Source organism: Ylistrum balloti, unplaced genomic scaffold, assembly GCF_031769215.1.
Source record: "Ylistrum balloti isolate Yb309-2 unplaced genomic scaffold, AGI_CSIRO_Ybal_v1 Utg371048, whole genome shotgun sequence".
Lineage (NCBI taxonomy): Eukaryota > Metazoa > Mollusca > Bivalvia > Pectinida > Pectinidae > Ylistrum > Ylistrum balloti.
In genome coordinates, this window is record NW_026782580.1 from 112,825 (window position 1) to 127,345 (window position 14,521).

General features: G+C 35.9%; 1 protein-coding gene across 1 annotated transcript in view; it reads left to right on the forward strand.

Annotated features, from left to right (window-relative positions):
- The first annotated feature begins 541 nt into the window (after positions 1–541).
- The window catches only part of LOC132560307 (uncharacterized), a 44,792-nt gene continuing 30,812 nt past the window's right edge, over positions 542–14,521 (forward strand). The window contains exon 1 of the mRNA XM_060224975.1: positions 542–893. Coding sequence (XP_060080958.1) covers positions 812–893 — 82 coding nt within the window. The 5' untranslated portion in view covers positions 542–811. The remainder of the gene's footprint in view (positions 894–14,521) is intronic.

Genomic DNA, 14,521 nt, shown 5'->3' on the forward strand with positions numbered 1-14,521 from the left:
GTACAAATACAATTAGACATATGCAGATCAGTCTGACAACCCAAGAGTACAACTGCCGAGGGTGCATAAAGGTTAATACACCCAAATACCAACAAACTTAATTTCATCATTGGTCACTTGTCCGTGTGACAGAACATTGTTTTATACGAGAGATATGTAGCATGTGGGGGTAGTTTGATTTACGGACTAGAATGAAGCAATTTACAACTGTGTATGTAGTGGTTATATACATGTTCTTATTGAAAAAAACCTTTGTTAAAAAAGGCCATTCATTCAAATATCATCATTTTCTGTCTATAGAAAGTACTTTTACTCAGCAGGTGTCAAACTGACTCTATCCTCTCCCTTGTCTGTAAATAAACAAATAGATCAAAAATCTTACCATGTGTCTTTTCTTTAAAAAAAGAACAAAACAACAACACACACATGATTAGTGCGCCAGCTGGTCCAGCGCTGACGCTGCGGTGATTCCATACTTAGGACTCCACTAACTAGAGCGTGCAGATTTGACAGACTTAATATATATATGAGCAGCACGCGATGCCTACACGGACAACAGTCTGACCCGCTCTCTTTATAAACTCAATATACTACCGACAGATCAATTTTTCCTAATAACTGTCATATATACATGCTCTTTTTCAGTTGAGACTGGGCGGTTTGTGACGTATATCCGGCTGTGTTATGATATTGGTAGCAGACCGGTAAAGACTATCGCCGAGGGACCCACCACTCAATTCATGATTAAACGTTACGTTGTATGACTCACTCCTCAGTTCTCTTGTAGAACTTCTGACGTGCAGGAGTTAAAATGTGTGTATGTGTTTCATCGAGGTTATGGAATAACGTGACCTACCTGAAATCATGGTTCATCCTCACCATTCTGTGTTCGGGTAAGTACGATTTATTAAGTTCATTTATCAATCGATACACACATAGCAAAACAGTATTACTGTTGTGTACGAACCAAGCATGACCAATATGATAAAAAACATAAATACCTGTCTTGTTTAATTCTCGTGTCCTACATGTGTCGTAATGATTTGTTTCATGGGGGTACCTCAAGATGTCATTCAGTAATTTTGTTATAATAAAATGCGGTTAAAGACGTAATTAAAATTGTATATCTCAATACTCACACAGAACAATACTGCACACGTGTTATAGAATAGTAGACTTGTGTCTAGGTAAATATTTCTGAATGTCGTTTACGTGCAGGCTGTCATTACCTAATAGAATGTAGACAGAAGTGCACCTGTGCAATTTGTGATCTCACAATGATAACTCGTGTCATTGATAATACTATATGGCATCCGTAAGGTGTATTGTGTATGTATTATTACCAGTGTGTGTGTGTAATCGTGGCTCTACTAATAGAAGTATAGTACAAGGGAATGTATTCTACATAGCACATGTCACAGCTATACAAAACGTTTACTTCAAGTACATCTTTAAATAAACAACACGAACATTCATACATAAGTATGTTTATGACACATGGAAGTGTAAGTATGTATATTGTTAATATTTTCCATGGTACCTTGTTAGCTTCAAATTATGTAATTAAAGCTGAATAGACAAGGTATATCATGTCTTAATAATTGCATGGAAAATACCATTGAGTTTGAATCGTGCAAGAAAACAAGCACAATACCACATTCAAAGTTTAGTGATTGTGATACATATAAACGTTAGACATGATGAATCCCCTTAATCAAGCCAAGTATTATTCTACTTCGTCCTGGGCACAGGGTCGATACCAAATAGACTATGAATTCACTCGTTCGTGATCCCTGGCAGACAAAACTACATGCTTCTTGATCTAAATCAGGCTTAGCACAATGGAAAACATTAAACCCCCTAAACCTGACTGTGACCCGAAATGACCTCAGAAATCGAGAACCTAATACGCACCAGTGACATTCTAGCACGAGAATCAGATCGATCGCCCGCGCCTGTTTTGTATAATGTTGTGAATGAAATTGTACGCAGAATGTATGTGTGTAGGTGGCGTACATATGAATGGAGGTTTTTAGATGTTCACAAGTATTCTCGTTGTACATGACGAATAAAATAGTACGCTCCCTTACTTAAAGTTGTAAAAGTTAATAGTCACCTATCCCATGTGTGAGAGCGTGCTTTGTGTGTTGGATAGCCTCATCTTGTGGCTTGGTGTGTCGTTTTAGTGTATAAGGAGTGAGCTCCAGCCGGTTGGGAAAACGTTTATATTTCCTTGTCCGCACCAGACCGCCATATGCGAAACCGTAGTTAAATTATGATTAACTGTGGGACGTATATGTTTATTGATGTAATGACGTATTAACAGTTGCTATACTTCAAAAGTGCGCGTGCGTTCCATCGCGTTCTTCGTCTGAAAAATACCTTGCTCTGTTCATAATTCTCGACGATGAATAGGAAGGGGGGTTCCGAAAGTACACTCATCATTCGGTTCCTGGGTTCAGCAGGAACTAACTAGATACGTGTTCCTATACTCAAAGTGTCAGAGAGTATTCAAACTCCATGAAACCGACACGTGTAAATGACAACATGAGGTATCTCGAGTGCACTCTGGGTGCAGGCAGATGTTGCACAATATGAATACTACGGAACGACCGACATAAAAAAAAAGAAAAAACATCGACCGTATACTGACGATGAACGTATATTCTGCTTCTGTACTGATAAACAGAGCGCATGATACGTTTGAATAGTTAATTTCTTATTGATATTGCCCAATATCCTTGTATGACTTCGGTTCACAGTTTTTCACGAGAGATGAAGAGAAAGTGATATTGTCACAATCTTACTGCCGTACCCGGTACTTTGCAGTGTAAAAGGGCTATGATAGTTTAGACGAGGAACAGCCTGGAGTTATAGATCACATGGTCTTTCTAGGTTATTCAGGTATAACTAAACTGATTTACGGTAATTGCACTCTCTAAATTTCCGTGTTTGGTATCTGTCCAACTTTTAACTACACAGAGACAGGGCTTGGATTTAATCATCTGAATTTAGATTGAAACTACGTAATATATTCAAAAGCTTGTGGGCATGTAGCAGAATACGTTAAACGAGATGGAGTTTAGCATGCATATATACGAACAGATATAACTGTAAAATACATTTACATAGTGTAACAACAAAATTAATGAACATTAGATTGCCTGTTTATATTTATAAGGATTGAATTGAAATGGAAACGAATTGTATTTCATGGAAAACTAGCATACACCCTTAACTGTTCTGCCTTAATTATCTGTTCTGAATCTAATAAACCTAGACGTGAGATTATGATTTTTGAGAAGAGATTTTTATTTTCTAAGATCCGTCACAACTGTCATATAGGCAACTAGGGTCATGCATAGTCAATAACTTAATATTATATAGCGTCAACGTTAGTTTTCTAGGGCATATCTCGGGGTCCATAGTGGGTCAACATAGTCAGAAAAGGTAAGCAGATCACACTGCGTCGACATAGGTTACATAGGGTCAACGAACATCACATAGCGTCGACATAGGTCATTTAGGGTCAACGTACATCACACTGCCTCGACAGAGGTCACATAGGGTCAACGAACCTCACATAGCGTCGACATAGATCACATAGGGTCAACGTACACCACACTGCCTCGACAGAGGTCACATAGGGTCAACGAACATCACATAGCGTCGACATAGATCACATAGGGTCAACGTACATCACACTACGTCGACAGAGGTCACATAGGGTCAACGTACACCACACTGCCTCGACAGAGGTCACATAGGGTCAACGTACATCACACTGCGCCGACAGAGGTCACCAGAGTCAACGTACATCGCACTGCGTCGACAGAGGTCACATAGGGTCAACGTACATCACACTGCGTCGTCATAGTAGATAGCAATGCGTCAACGTATATCACTTTGCGTCGACGTCGGCCAAATAAGGTCAACGTACACCACATTAGATCATGCTGCGTTGACAGAGGTCACATAGGGTCAACATACATCACACTGCGTCGACAGAGGTCACATAGGGTCAACGTACACCACACTGCCTCGACAGAGGTCACATAGGGTCAACGATCATCACATAGCGTCGACAGAGGTCACATAGGGTCAACGTACATCACACTGCTTCGACACAGGTCATATAGGATCAATATAGCATCAACGAACATCACATAGCGTCAACATACGTCATATAGAGTCAACTAACATCACACTGCGCCGACAGAGGTCACATAGGGTCAACGTATATCACACTACGTCGACAGAGGTCACATAGGGTCAACGTACATCACACTGCGTCGACACAGGTCATATAGGATCAATATAGGATCAACGAACACCACATAGCGTCGACATACGTCATATAGAGTCAACTATCATCAAATTGCGCCGACAGAGGTCACATAGGGTCAACGTACGTCACACTGCGTCAACAAAATCACACAGGTCCAATGTTCACCATACAGGGTCAACATAATCCTACAGGATCAACGTACGTCATACAGGGCCAACATGTATCTTATATAGAGTTAACGTAGGTTACACTGGGTCAACATAATCCTCCAGGGCCAACTTACGTCATACAGGGCCAACATATATCGTATATAGAGTTAACGTAGGGTACACTGGATCAACATAATCCTCCAGGGTCAGCTTACGTCATACAGGGCCAACATATATTGTATATAGAGTTAACGTAGGGTACACTGGGTCAACATAATCCTCCAGGGTCAACTTACGTCATACAGGGCCAACATATATTGTATATAGAGTTAACGTAGGTCACGCTGGGTCAACATAATCCTCCAGGGTCAACTTGCGTCATACAGAGTCAACATAGGTTACATGATCTGAATAGGTCGTATAGGTTTACAAAAATATCATAATGTTTATAAATATTATATCTATATATTTTTTTGAAATATAAGTTTGTGTCTTTTCTTTTCAAAATTGATTACATTTCACAAATAAAGGTGATTTTATGTCGTGTGAGGAAAAAATAAACTGACCTGAAGAAGTCACTAAAGATGTCTCGATCAAAAGAAGGATCGATTGTCAATACATCTAGACACCCATATCTCGCTTCTCTTTATAAATTGATTCCTTGTCTCGCTTCTCTTTATAAATATATTCCGTATCTCGCTTCTCTTTATAAATTGATTCCTTGTCTCGCTTCTCTTTATTAATATATTCCTTATCTCGCTTCTCTTTATTAATGTATTCCTTATCTCGCTTCTCTGTATAAATATATTCCTTATCTCGCTTCTCTTTATTAATGTATTCCTTATCTCGCTTCTCTTTATAAATATATTCCTTATATCGCTTCTCTTTATAAATATATTCCTTATCTCGCTTCTCTTTATAAAATATTCCTTATCTCGCTTCTCCTTATCTCGCTTCTCTTTATAAATATATTCCTTATCTCGCTTCTCTTTATTAATGTATTCCTTATCTCGCTTCTCTTTATAAATTGATTCCTTATATCGCTTCTCTGTATAAATATATTCCTTATCTCGCTTCTCTTTATAAATATATTCCTTATCTCGCTTCTCTTTATAAATATATTCCTTATCTCGCTTCTCTGTATAAATATATTCCTTATCTCGCTTCTCTTTATAAATTGATTCCTTATCTCGCTTCTCTTTATTAATGTATTCCTTATCTCGCTTCTCTTTATAAATGGATTCCTTTTTATTTTTGTGCCTAATTGAATTCTTTTTGTTTGGTTAGAATTTTGTTCAGATATTGATACACTAGCTCAATGTTGAACAGATATTGATACACTAGCTCAATGTTGAACAGATATTGATACACTAGCTCAATGTTGAACAGATATTAATACACTAGCTCAATGTTGAACAGATATTGTTATTATAGCTCGATGTTCAACAGATATTGTTATTACAGCTCAATGTTGAACAGATATTGTTATTACAGCTCAATGTTGACAATGTTGAACAGATATTGTTATTATAGCTCAATGTTGAACAGATATTGTTATTATAGCTCAATGTTGAACAGATATTTTTATTATAACTCAATGTAGACAATTTTAAACAGATATTGTTATTACAGCTCAATGTTGAACAGATATTTTTATTATAACTCAATGTAGACAATTTTAAACAGATATTGTTATTACAGCTCAACGTTGAACAGATATTGTTATTACAGCTCAATGTTGACAATGTTGAACAGATATTGTTATTATAGCTCAATGTTGAACAGATATTGTTATTATAGCTCAATGTTGAACAGATATTTTTATTATAACTCAATGTAGACAATTTTAAACAGATATTGTTATTACAGCTCAACGTTGAGCAGATATTTTAATTATAACTCAATGTAGACAATTTTAAACATATATTGTTATTTTAACTCAATGCTGCTACTATTGGTGTATGTATAATCTCTAATTTGATGTTTTAACGAGTTTTGCTCTGTCACGTCGCCTGATTCACCCAGTGTAGTATCGGAACATTCGTGAGATCTTAACAATACAGACATGTAAATGTCTCGCGTTCGTATACTGAACGTATCATAATCTGGAATTAAAGTGAAAACCTACTATGTAGAGTTAATGTTGCTGAACCAACCATAAAACAGACGATCTAGTCGTGTTATAGAATGTACTGACTGTAACTATACACCGACATAAATTCTATCTACTTTACAACACTATTCTGATAGTACGATTACGTACGTGTTAAAAAAGAACGGTTGTAAGACAACTAAATCAACCTAGGTGGTCGATATTTACCTTCAGTGTCTGTAATGAATAACCTTGTTGTTATATCACGACTTTCTGTCCAAAAGAAAACATTTGTAGGAGTCTCTTTTTTGTGATAGACATCCGCGTCGTATTAATTGAAAAATACTTTTTTTCATCATTGAAAGCAAGAAATACCGACATGTTTCTTTGTCATAGAAGTTTTCTTTTTCTCCATCATACAAGTCTACCGATTTTCTTTGTTATAGAAAGTTTCTTTTTCTGCCATTAATATTGTTGTCTTCATGAAGTGCTATTTAATAAAAGCTGTTTTCTTCGCAATAAACTAGCTATTTTTTGTACAGAATTCTTTTTTCTTTGCTATAAATTCCTATCTGTTGCTTTTTTTCGCCATCATGACCATACCTCGAATCTTTCCCACACAATTATTTGATAACCACCAGACAATACTGAAACTAAGGCTTGGGGATTGTTATCGACTTACTTTAAAATATTTTTCTCCTTTGTTTTACGTATATATATAGAAAACAGGAATAAGGCAAGTTTATATCTATCAATGAAAAGAGAGAAAATTTTCTTCAAAGCAGACGACAATTAACAATATTGTTTATTGATTTTGTTTACGATGTCAGAAATCTCGCCATCTGTTCGATGTGATGATCCAGACCATCACTATATGATGGCCATCACGGGGGAGACACTAGGTCAGATAATTATCAATTTATCAACTACACATACACTGTATGATATATATCAAAATCAACGCTGTAGGTTCTCCGCCTTTTATCGAACATCTGTGTTGACACACCGAGCCCTAACATCCTGTTATCATAAATATCAGTAGTTTACATATTTTTTATAGTATAATATAACTTTAATCTCGGCTAATTCTGGTATACACACAGTAAAACATTTCTTTCCACAACCAAGCCTCTCTCTAACAACTTGGAACTCTACCACGACACTTTATATAACATTCCTCTTCCAATTTGTTAACATCATTGGTTTCGATTAGAGCGAACACAACGTTAACATCGCAAACGGCATGAAGGATAACTAGCGTGTATTTTTATTTTAGTACCAAGTCTGCTATATTGATTGTCCGATACTGCTCACAATGTGTGAAGAACTCGCCCACTGCTTTAACAGGAAATATTTCTTGTCTAAATGCTGTATGTAGTAAGGTGGCCTTCTGGAAGAGGAACGTCCTGTCTTGGTCATCCATCCCGCCGAAGTGGCGTGTGGTGAAGTGGGCAATCGGAAATATGATAATAACACAAGGATATTGACTATAATATTACATATCATGATCCGTTGAATGATACACCATCATAATTTTTGAAGTAGATCAATGTGTACAAGGAAGTACACGAGCCTTTCGTTCGGTAACAAAGACAGCAAAGTTTCGACATGTTAACGAAATCTTTCCTCAGATTCAAAATCAATGGAACCTGGGCAACATATGAACATAGACAGGCTAATGCTTACATTGCGATTGTTGTAAGTAAGCCAAATGAATAAACACTATCAGGAGTTCCATCTGTCTATTCGTTCATCAGATGTAATAAGGATTCATCCTACCGCGAAATCACAATAATTGTACACAAATCTATTATCAAACAAGCCATTGCTGTGATAGGAATCTCACCTAACTGCAACCATCGTTTGGAATCTCAGCAAATATGTGATGTGACAGATTTGGTAGGAATGTGCCCTTTTGGTGTAGTTACAGTTTACAAAACAACCATTCAGAGTGGTATATGAATGACATATTCACGTTCTTATTGGTATACAAGTCACAAAAGGTACCTTTGTAGAATCTGGTCCCGACACCAACCCCGCACCTACCAACCCCACCTTCAATGTTCCTTAGTATGTGTGGCCTTACCTTTATCGTCTTATCAGAAATTACATTATCTGTTATCTATGTTTGGAAAATGCCGGACGTACCTCAAAAACAGGTCTGAAAAAAGTATATTCCTTCCAGTCTAACTCATGACAACTCCATTATACACCCCAGACATTTGAAGGTAATTTCAGGGTTCTGCAATTTTGTTCACTTGAACATTTTCGTTTTTGTATCATATCAAAATAACAATTTTTGTAACGACTTTAAACTTGATTAATTTTTGTAACGCAAAAGCAACAATTTTTGGAAAAAAATAACAATGTTGGCATGTTATGTTTAGAAAAAACATAAGTCATTCAGTTGCCCACCTGGCAAGGCCTTGGTCGATGGTTCTCCTGAACATCGACCTGTAACCGAATATGTTTTGTGTTAATTAACATCAGTGCGACTACATATGTAGCGTGCACTCCATGTACTTGATGTCTGTAATTAAATTAGTCGATCTCAATCAAACGCTCACACCTGTTTCCAATCGTGGTGGTATAGACGCTTGTCTTCGGTATATAATACTGTAGTTATATGACTGGGATCGGGACCTCATTGAATTTTATGTATATACACTGGTCATGATATCAATATTTTATACCATCATTGTTTCAGAAATTACGTAACCTCTTCTGTTTTATTAACCAATGACCGAACCTCTCAAGAACACTTAATTTCAACTGTAAAATGAAATCCCTTTTAAAATGTTGGCATTAAACTTGACTGGCCGTAATGTCACCCTTGTCTCATATTTCCTCTTCAAATACATTTTGTATGTAACGTGTTTAAGGAATTGAGGAAGAGGGAGTGTTGAGGAGGAAGAGGGTATCACTTGATTCTCTTTGATACTCCTACAGCGATGTGGTTTTTGGCAAACTTTGGCATTGGCGAGGTCAACTAATCTAAATATTATACAATAATATAAATCTCAAGGCTGTCTGAGGGGTTTATAATTGTAGCATTGATGGCAGCAATGTCGGTTGATGATCAAAGTTTTTTTTTCTATTTTTTTGAAATGACTGGCACCGCCTTGTTTGTTGTGTGCAGTTTCTTGGCAGAGATAGATCGATATTTAATATAGCTTGATCATGCTTTACTAACTACCTGTAACAAATCATGCAATAGGGCTGTAACGATCACGGCCTGCTTCTTACTCAGCATTAAAAATGGAAGCCAAAGCAGTAAAACCTTCAAAATAGAAAACCATCTGTTAGCATATTAACCTGGTCTTTCTTATTTCCCTTTCTTTCTTGCTTTCTTTCCTTTTTTTCTTTTTCTTTCTTTCTTGCCCTTATGTGTGGATGTTTCGATTCTTTTCTTGGTTTGGAGATATAAATAAGACAAAAGTTTTAAATGATCTTAGCAAGATAATATCTAAGTTTCTAAAAAAAAAGTGGTGCAATGATGTTGTTTTTTGTTTGTGAGCAAGTGCTGTATTCAATTGCTGAGATTAAATATGGTAAGTTCAATACAAGAGTTAACTTTGGCAGTGCCTTTCTATGTAACCCCGTATTCGCCATGGTCCAGTAATTCGGTCGAGGTGAAGATAATACCCTTTGATGCTGTGTTAAGTTTCACGCCTAAGATAAGTCAGAACCTGCTTCAAATCAAGTCATTACAGTGTAAAGCCCGACATGCACAGACACAATCAGACAAGGATTATATCGTCTTCAACACTCTAACCCAGAATTCATGGTGTTTCTATAGTAAACAAGTACTTTTCTTGCACCCGTGTAAATGCTCATTACGAAGAATATAACCCACCACACTGACCTGGAAAGATTAACTGCAACTTTAATACTAGTCATTTTGCCACCTTTCGTTATTTAAACGTGGTGGAACCTATGTTTCTGATGACTATAATCTTGAAAAGAACAACACGAATAAAAGTATTTGACAATGTAGAAAGTTCTCGAGTTCATGTTTTTAAAAATGTTTTAAAGGATTGATTGGTACGAACAATTTAGAGACAGACAAAGTAGGAAAAAAGCAGATGAAATATTGCTTAGTTGACAAATCCAAATGGTTGAAGAGAATACAAAACAAAATTTCTAACTTTGAGCAAGCTGTGTGGTTATCTGTTACAGTCTTGGTGTGCTTTCATGACGTTTGCAAAAAAAATACATTTTAATGTCTAGTTCGTAATACATTCCAGAATCAGCAATTATTTTTTAACTGCAATTCTTAAATTGAGTTTTAAAAATAAACTAATGCTCGGTCTACAAACAACAACATTTACGTAATGTAGTAAGAGTTTACAATCGTATTTTCCGAAACATTTCCAGATTCAAGTGCTCTCAAAATTTTAAATATTCATTTGCTAGATAAGATTTTGATACAGTTTATAGAACAAGTTGTGTATATGGATGTTAAACTAGATAGAATATTGGAAACACATACAAAATATTAATATCTTAAATAGAATGTATCAAAGAAAAGTCTATTATAACTACAATGCAACAGAGTTGGAAACTTATGTCAGTGTACCGTATGTAGGGACACATAGGAGAGGTTTTGATGCCTACAAGTACCGCATTTGGCATTCACATTTCTTGCTAGATCGATTCTTGAATGACAGATATACAAAATAACAAATAAACATTTCTCTAAAAATATTTTCAGAGTGAACACTTCGTTGAACTTCCTTACATCATGTAATATATTTTGTTCACAAGGATTGGTACAGACAGTTGTTCTAAGATTTACTATATTTACCAGGCCTTTATATAGAACTCAGCGAATAAAATAGATTAGTATTCAAAGGATGTGATACTTCGGCATCAAATGACACGTCATTTATAAGTCTGATCTTGATTTTAAATCTAGTGCCTAAAGGGGAACTAAGGTTTATAGCTAAGACACACGGAGACACGTATACGTGATTGTAATTGCTATATTATCAGCAAGTTTCCATTTAAATTCACAAGAAAATTCACAAGTCTGAGTTTGAATAAAACTATTTCTCTGAGCCAGGAAAACTAAAAAAAACATGACGTTTGACCACTGGAGTTAATATTAAGAGTATACATGCGTCTTTTGCTTCATCGACCACATCCGACATGATATATGTATGTTACGCTCTCAAAATGCCAACCACGACAGTGACAACGTCCCAAAGCAAAGCATTACAAAAGACATTTAATACGAACTTTATATCACTGAATAGAAAATAATATTATCCAAGTAAATTGAAATGAAGAACATGAAAATTCTAAAAGTTGACCATGGTGTTTTAATTTACCTTCATCTGTTTACCTGTGCAGTTTGACAGCCTGCTATAGAATCTTCATAAAACAGTTCTTGTGATTTGTCAAATTGAAACACACCAAACAGGGTTATTAATTTGTATCTATTTTCAGCACGTCGTTATAAGTTGGACTCTGGCATAGACTGTGTTCGAGACCAAAGTTCTGTTTTATATGTTGGAATTTTAGCTTGGATCTGTCTGGCAGGATTAAAATGGCTGATGATGTTCAGAACGAATTCATATGTACTTGACGATTTCTTTTAAAGACGGTATAAGCCCTTGTAAAAATAAATCTGTGCTGTCTAAACTATTTGATAAGATTATTTAAGCATTTCTAAGCCCTCTGTCCAAAAAATGTTGTATTACATTACGTTTTGAAATAGAAATACAATCGTGACTAGCATGCGGAGACTGACCCCCTCAATTCATAAATGAATTAAGCATTTACTAAAACCCTTCATGGAGTGTAATTGAAAACTATCTCCGTGTGAGATGGAAGCGTGAGGACATTACAACTACTTCCTTATGAATTGTTAACCTGTTCTTATATTATAAATGTACACTCCCTTCATAATAGGTTTATGGCCAAACCATCCGCTGGTAATAGTTTCTTGTCTCATAAAACGTATCCGATAACGCTGTTAAATGTCTTTTTTCTGTTTTACTAAAACACCGGAGAGATTGTATACATAGAATAACTTATTGTAAAGAGAAGGTTTCTTCTTTAAAGCTGTGTGTTTGGAGATAATATTTTTTATGCATTCATGGTCTAGAAAATCAGTAAAAAATAGTATGCAGAAGGTTTGCACTGTGTATAAAATAACATTTAAATACTGCATGCTTCTAATTGTATTCAAAACAACATTTTTTGTTGAAGAAGAAATGAGTTTGCAGGTTTAATCGGTCGAACGTCTCTTGGTTTCAGTATTTTGAGTTTGATAACCAAAGATAGAGCTCTGTACTTCAGTTTGGGATAAAGACATTTTAAGTTTTACCAGTTTTAATGTTTGTCCTTTGACGTCAAGATTCAGTTCTGCTGTAGCATGCTCTCATTAGTGATACAAACTAAACTTTGTGGTTACTTAATGATCGTATCATGTTTTGAAGTAAAATCTTGGACCATTCGATTTTTTGTCAGATTCTTAACGCTTTGGTACAGAAAGTGAACCTTAGAGATAAGGCTTTGAAATGAATAAATATGTTATAAGAGATAGCCGTATAGTGATCGCTTGTCTGCTTCTGTATCATTACAGTATCTACGGGAATGTCACAACGCGAACTGAAGATTGACAACACTTGAACTAACAGCTGAGCTTGTCTTTGATAAAAACTATTAAGTAGACTATAATTTGGTGTTTAAAGATGCATATCTTTTCATCTTTCAGTCAAACTTACCAGCAGATAGAATTAGTTTTTTTAATGTGGCCAATATAACTCTTTAAGTACACAGTCAATCATGTAAGCTTAATTTTACACGCAGATTCTGAGGTCGACCTAGAGTTTTACACGTGTTTCGAGTTCAAATCTGAAGTGCGAACTTCTCTAATTTATGAAAATATTTGGAAGCGTTTTGATGTGCCTGTTTGTCGAAAAGTCCTGTTGCGTACTATAAACTATCAAGAATCCTTCATTTTATCAGGATCACGATGGTGAATTTGGACGAATAACTGACATATGCTTCCATGTAGTTACCACTATAACACACAATCATTGCGATATAAGATTAACTAGTTCATCGAGGTACTAGAATTGTAATTTTCGTGTACTGTAAATAATGCCTTACATAGAAATATATTCCATCTTAGAATAAGAGTTTGACCTTGACCTGACTATTGGAACCTTTGTGAAACCGTCTGAGTCGCTGATGAGTTTGAATGAGGTTGTGTTATTATGGTGGCTAGGGAGATGCGAAATGTATCACCAGGTTAAGCTTAACATAATGACTGCTAATACTTTCGAAAGCGTAACCGAATTATCGGTGAAAACATCCACTTGAGAGCACTTCGGTATAGTGTATCACACAAAACTGAAAACAACTCACTGTCTGAATGTCACCTTGACGGTCTCACGTTATATTAGGCGTATAAAATCTTCACATTTCCATCAGAACTGTTGCAATGATCCTGTTACAAACTTCAGGTAATATATCGAAGACGCATAGAACTTGAAAGAATATGATCCACATATTTGTTATTAAAACCAATTGAAGTAGTTCAGCTGTTTTCGAAAGACGCGCCTTGCATTAATATATAGACAATGTCACATGCCTTACAAATAATTTTTTTATGTCTGTGGAGCTTAAATCCAGTGTCTTTGAATCGGCTTTTTGCATCTTTTAAACATTAGATATGAATGATTTTATGGCCATAAAATGCAGGCTTTGTGACGTAATTCTTCTTCACCTGCTTCGGTTTGTATTTTTATTTTAAGATCGCGAAGGCAGGTGTTGAATTTAGTTTTTCATTGGACACTTTTTGAATCCCTTTTAAAATGCATCGTTTACTGAAGATGTACTGAAGAGGTACGTTGTTTATGACCTCCGGCGCTTATCAGATATATGTTTCTACCTCTAGCTATATTATGTAGTCTTTCTGTGTTTTAACCCACGTTTAATTACCAATCGCTTCACTTTAAGGATGTAACGAAGAAGGCT